This window comes from Chelmon rostratus, chromosome 16 (assembly GCF_017976325.1).
Source record: "Chelmon rostratus isolate fCheRos1 chromosome 16, fCheRos1.pri, whole genome shotgun sequence".
Lineage (NCBI taxonomy): Eukaryota > Metazoa > Chordata > Actinopteri > Chaetodontiformes > Chaetodontidae > Chelmon > Chelmon rostratus.
In genome coordinates, this window is record NC_055673.1 from 20,528,368 (window position 1) to 20,535,021 (window position 6,654).

At 40.9% G+C, this 6,654-nt stretch overlaps 1 protein-coding gene across 1 annotated transcript in view; it reads right to left on the reverse strand.

Moving 5' to 3' along the window:
- Nucleotides 1-2,997, reverse strand: part of fam135b (family with sequence similarity 135 member B) — a 37,326-nt gene extending 34,329 nt beyond the window's left edge. The window contains exon 1 of the mRNA XM_041955601.1: nt 2,921-2,997. Coding sequence (XP_041811535.1) covers nt 2,921-2,997 — 77 coding nt within the window. The remainder of the gene's footprint in view (nt 1-2,920) is intronic.
- Between the last annotated feature and the right edge of the window lie 3,657 nt (nt 2,998-6,654).

A 6,654-nucleotide genomic window follows, 5' to 3' on the forward strand; every position in this document is an offset into this window, starting at 1 on the left:
GATGTATTATCTTTGTGTACTTAATTTGTGAATGTAATTTTTCATCTGCAGCTTAGTATTAATTTGTGAATGGGACTTTTCATCTGCTGCTAAGTATCTGATGTCTTGGTCCACTCTAAGCGGCAGGTGTGGGCCACCACACGTGGATCTATTTAACTATCCATCCATTTGCACTTTAACAACTGGCACTTTATACCCGGCACTTTATAGAATTCACACTGCACTTTATGTCTATGTATGAATGGGTATTTTAATGTGAACTCTTGTTAACTGTTTTTATTATATTCCTTCTTTTCATTTCTTGTCTATCTCCTATGTGTCTGTCTGTCTATTACCTGCCAAGGGATTATGGATGTAAATTAGCAGGCATGCTAACTCCGACACATTGACACATGTACGCACATACTGATGTTCATTAATTTGTATTGTCCCTTTCAAATAAAAAAAAAAAAAAAAAACTATCAGGTGTGAGAGACTAAAAAACACACATCTAACCTATGTATTGGTATGTAGATGCTGGAGGACAACAGCACAGTTTATATTGTGTTTGCACAATTAAACCAGATTAACTGACATTAAGAAAATGCAGCTGGGCCTTAATTTGAGTGTCTGAAGCAATTTGAGACTGTAACTTTGCCTCCGTTAGTGAAAACTTCAAGTGTCATGTTTATCGCCTTGTTCACAAATTAAATCAGATTTAATCTGTATTTTTAATGCAATCAGTGTACACAGTGTGCAGCCGTCTGGTACAGGGATCTGTATTGATTTCAGCTATCATATTGCTGTGTGGTGAGATGCACAGGTCCCGGCGACAAAAACTACTCCTATTCCCCAGAATGTCATCTTTAAACGGGGACGCCATTCTCTCGTGTTCACATCAGATCTCTGCTGCTGTCTGAAGCAACATGGCAACCGGTAAAAACAAACATATTAGTGCACTCAGCTGAAGGGATTACTATGATAAAGCTTTAGCCCATCCCATTTAGAGAGAGAAAATCATTTTGATAAAGCTGCTGTTTCAGCGGGCCGGAGGCCGACCAGATGAGAGGTTTTAATCTTCCCGCAGACGCTTCATTGCATAAACATGGCCATTTTTCATGTAATAGAATATAATGGAAACCGCATCTGCAACATTTTAAGTTTTGATTTTAACTCTCTACAATCCTTATTATCCCTTTTACTGCCCATTATATCTGAATGTGTTGTTTCTGTGTTGTAACATACTGTACGTCTCTGTGTACTGTGTAACCATACTTCCCAACTAAAGCACAAAGGAAAAGTTGGAATGACCCCAGTTTTGGTGGTTGATGATTTTACCCAAAAACATAATGGCCATAGACATAATGAACAAAAAATGCAGATGCTACACTCTGCCTTTAATGTTCAGGTTATGTTCAGAAAAAACACAGAGCAGACAGTATCCACGAACAGCATGTGTCCCTTTTGCTGTCCATTTGAAATATAGATAGCTTAGAAAAATATTCTGATTGTCTACGGTTCATAGTTTATATATAGTTTTATATTTATCTTGAAAAAAATTATATGTCAACTTAAAAATAAATATATTTGAAGATGTGCTTGAACAGGAACTTAACTCACACTGACTCCACTAGAGATGAAAAGCAGAGTTAGCAGCTATCTGCTAGCTTTGTCTTTGTCTTTGTCTGTCTTAACTGAGATCAGAGTTAAGATCAGAGTTTATACAAATATTTTTTTTTAATCAGTATTTAACTTTATCTTTAACTATGGCTAACCATGTCTATCTTACATCTCTTTAGCTTCATAAAGCTCCCTTGCTTTGCTTTTTGTGCATCATGACACTGGCTCAGTTTTGACTACATAGGCAGCTACTGTGTTTTGCTTTTTAGGGCAAGTTAATCTGCTGCTCTGAATGCTGGTGACAGGCGCATTCACCCTATGCTGATTGCAAACCGCTTCATTGGACCACAAGATGTCCTGACATGCACTTTGAGGGGATTATGGGGAGTGAAGTCAAATCAAATTAATTTTATGGAGCCCAGAATCACAAATCACAATTTACCTCAAGGGGCTTCACAATCGGTACAACATATGACACCCTCTGTTCTTAGAGCATCGATTCTGATAAGGAAAAACTCCCCCAGAACACCCTTTATCACTGGAACAAAAGGAAGAAACAGCAGAAAGAGGGAACCCTCTCCCAGGATGGACATGTAACAGATGATAAATCAGCAAAAAAAATCATAATATCTACAAATTTTTATGGCAAAAATAAATATGTATGAAGAGTTTGGTACTGTTTGGTTCTGGCTCAAAAACGTCTGTCAACATCCAAGACTGGAGCTGTTCATGGGATGTTTTCGGAGGCAGTCTTACTGCGTAATCTTTGTCCAGCAGAAGGGAAGGAGGTGGAGGGCTACATCGCTTTAATTTACCCGATAAATTAAATTGTACTTTTAGCATTCCAGGATGAGTCACATCCTCATTAGTATTCACCCATCTGTTTCAACATTTTCATATCGCAGTGCACACACAGGTATTAACCACATTAACAATGTTTTAAAGAGGGGATGATGTATTTCGTGCAAAGGTCGAAGTAATTTGTCTTTAACTTGCAATTAGCAATTGGCAAAGGTGATCTGAAATGCAGGGGTATGTTGCCATGCTCATACTGAAATGCTGAATACAAGAAACTGAATTCTCATACAATAAACAGTCTGTTTGAAATTATTTCTACTGAACTATGTCGTGTAGCTTACAAATTTAAGTTTTAAATTCAGTTCATATTCAATTGAAGTACATTTTTGCAGAAAAAGTCAAAAGAACACAAAAGCAGCAATCACCCTGAATATGCTCTGTGAGTTTGCAGAGGTGCCAGCTGTGAGGCCAGTCAATATACACAAATATCATGACTCTGGACCTTCAGAGAAAAACTGCTTACCCCCTTTGAAAGAGATCCACATTGTGAAACTTGTGCAGCTCTACAGAAAACTCCAGTGTTCCCTGTACTTCAGACATGATATAATCCCACTCATCACCTGTCAAAAGAGAAGACACCCAGTAAATACGACATATCAGACAGATAATAATAGGACGACTCAGTGAATCCGAAGTGAAGGATGAAGACAAATTGTGACATTTCTAAAACCAGCTCACACTTATTTGTTTTTTGCTGATGTGATGTTAATCATACAGTCCAAAACAGACATTGTGGTCTGAACATATACAGTTACCTACATCCAAAATAAACTGCTGAAATGTCCGCATTCAGTTCATACTAGCCCTTAAGATTAGGTTGAACTCCGTGTTTTATGGCATATTGCAATGAGTAAACTGGCTATTATCTTCAGGGCCCAAGTCATAGACTCAGTTCATTGAGACAAACACAAGGAAATACCCAGTGTGTCTAAATGCATCAGACCATTGAAGTCTCTAGATGAACCTGTGATCAACACATCCCAGACTCACTGAAGCTCAGTTATACCCATACGAGGAGTGTTTCCCATTTGCAGCAATTAAAGCTCAGTGTTCCCCCAGTACGTCCAAAAATCTAACAAGCATCTAACTTTAAATCCTCAGTTTCTGAAACCATTAGAGGAACACACCGACATGGACTTTATACTCTGCAGCCCTCAGAGGAAGTGCTGCAGAAGCTGAGCTCAGTAAAAACTGAGCTGCCACCAACCGAACGCAGACGACACACTGACAGTGTTTACAGTGAAGTGTATCACATAACCTCTCATTAACTGCTCTGGAATATAATCTTTGCATGTGTGCAGTATTTGGTTAGTGTTCCCGTAAATGTAACAACAGCAACAGAGTCGCTGCTGTGAAACACCTTCATGAAGTGCAGCTTCACTTGTGCATTACGACCGGTCCTTAGCTTAGCTGGCTTAAAAGCATAATACTGTTTCGGTCCACTTTCTTTAAGCGGTGAAGATTTATCTCGACAGGCTAGTTTTATCACTCCAGAGCGTAGACACTGGGGTACTGTGGGACCATGCAAAAAGTTCCTGTTAATTTCAGTTAACTCCAGCTTGCATTTATCCTGTGAATACCACCGATCTTCCTACCATGGCCTGCAAACAGTGACAGCCTTGAACTTTATGTTGATTTATTAGCAGTTGACTGTTTGCTATCCCAGCTCCACTTGCTGCTGTTGCCATGCCTGTCAAGCTATCAGTGCTTGCATGGCACACGCAGTTCATAGTGATAAAGGTTTACATTTACCATTTTAACTCATTCAGCAGTAAAGTAATGACAGCTGTTGCTGGCAGATTTGATCAGCTGTCGCTAACAAGCTAATTAAGCTAACATGAGCTCCATTAATTGGTTGAAAACACGTCCAACTTTTTCATATTTTCAGCTGAGGGAAGTCTTTATTATGGTTGATGGCTACATGTGATATTGTGCTAAAAAACTGAAGATGTCCAAAGCAAAAAGTCAGCAGCCTTACTTTGTTCTATTGCAACTGCTTAACGTACAACCTCCTTTAACTTTAGAGGAGGAAAGTCTGCGGATGAATACTGACCGACATGTTTGGCAAACTTAATGCTACCTTGGATAACATTGCTGAAGTTGCTGGAGTGTCTGGCCTAATCAGGAGAGATAAAGCCTCAAAAATCTGATCACATCAAGAATTGGCCACTGGGGTAAAACTACACAGGACACACAGTGGTTGACTACAGTGAACAGGGTTTTTTGACATAACCTGAGCCCCCTGGTCTTGGAAGTAGCGCTTGGTTTCTCCTGTAGGCCATGAGGTAGGTATGCTACAATTATGTCTGACGTTAGAGTAGATAAACAGTGTTTAATCTATTTCCTACACTTTCGCTGTTGTGTGTTTGGCTTTGGGAAGCCTAAGTTAATTTAAACACAAGATACTTGTGCTCAAAAAGAGGAGTCACCCCCCCCAGTGCCAGTTTACACTGCTCCTACACAATCCAAACAGCACTGCCACGTTCAACTGACCCAGGCCTGTTTACAAGATGCTCCAGGTAGTGGCCAGTACCGATGCTACCATTTAGCTAATGCTAACCGCTAACTGCTAACTGCTAAGAAGAACAGAAGAAGACAATGCAGTTCCAATACTACCATTTAGCTAATGCTAGTGCTAATGCTAAATGCTAACTGCTAAGAAGAACAGAAGAAGACAATACAGCTAGATTCACCTATACTGTTAATGTTAACTGCTAGATGCCAATGCTAACTGCTAAGATACTATCATACTACCACCGCTTTAGCTAAAAAGATACGCCATCCTCCAAAAATCCCTAAAAGCCAAGTACCCCTCTCGCTATACTCCCATGCACACTGCTGTTCAGAGAAGCGGTTCTGTTCAGTTGCAGTCTACAATGCTAAATAGACATTAAACCACACCTAATTTTTTAAGGATTTGCTCCCCGTTATGTAAAAATTGTGCTCATGATGCCAAGAGTCCTTTTTTATTTGTCACCTCCTATGAGCAGAGAAATCTATCCCAGTGTCCTTTCCCAACACCAGACTTTCATTACTGCAAACAGAGTGAGTCTAAGGTGTTTTTTCGGTTGGCAGGGAAACCTTCTCCACCTCACTTATGCTGATAAGATGTATTATAAGAATCTTGCCAAGTGGAGAGAAAGAAGGGCCAGTAAATCTCGAATAAAACCTCACCTTCTGCCTTCCAAAACCTGCAGTCTAGAGGAGAATAAAATGAGGCTGTGTCCATGTTAAAGCATATAACCATAAAAACCAGCCGTACAGTGGACAGTCCAGAGAAACAGACCAACCTCTTCTAATGCAGCGCATTAGAGCTGCAAATGGCCTAAAGAGGCAAGAACCGACGCAATGGTTTGGCCTCTTCTTGCTGACTGTGCACGTCATGTCACTTTGGCACACTCAGCCTTGTGTGTGTCAGGATGACCACGGATGACGGCGGCCGACACAATGTCATGAGCCAATTATGGGTCGTTCGGTGCGAGACTGTGAGACACTACAGTACGCACGGCCTGCGTTTTCCTCAGCGCCGATTAAGCCGACCGAAGCTGCTCCACTGCTTCCCGAATTCAAGCTGATGTCCTAGTTATCTGTTATCTGCTGTCAAGAGATTCAAGAGAAGGAGCTGCTCACTTCTCCAGAAATGAGTTAGGTAGGCAGTCAGGGAGGGAATGAACACAGTGTGCTTGATTAACTGGAGGCTCACAGTCCGGGGACTCAACATGCTTCCTCTTCTACCAAAACAAGCGGTACATGGCCGGAGCACACAGGCCACACACAGGGATCATCAGCCTCTGCTGAAAATTCATCAATAAGTTAATCAAATCAGCGAGGCACAGACCCACGCCGAGAACTTCAAAGGCGTACAGCTGTCATTCATCCACGTAGGAAACACTGTGTTTCCTTTGATGACCATGACAATGACGACCGTGATGATGATGATGATGATGACACAGCTCCTCAGCTGTAGCATAAGGCAGTGCCTTCAAAGGGCGACGAGGGGTTACTCTTACTTTCCAATTGTCAACAAATCCCATTAAAAGACCAGAACTAGCGATCTGTTTGTTTGTCTCCAGATTTCCAGACTTCAAAGGCCTGCCTGTGACACTCAGCCTTCAGCTAATTCTTGCCTACTAAAGCAAATATTTTATTTTAAAAATGAATCCCACATGTCTTGTTCTTTTTTAAGGCCGGGGGCTA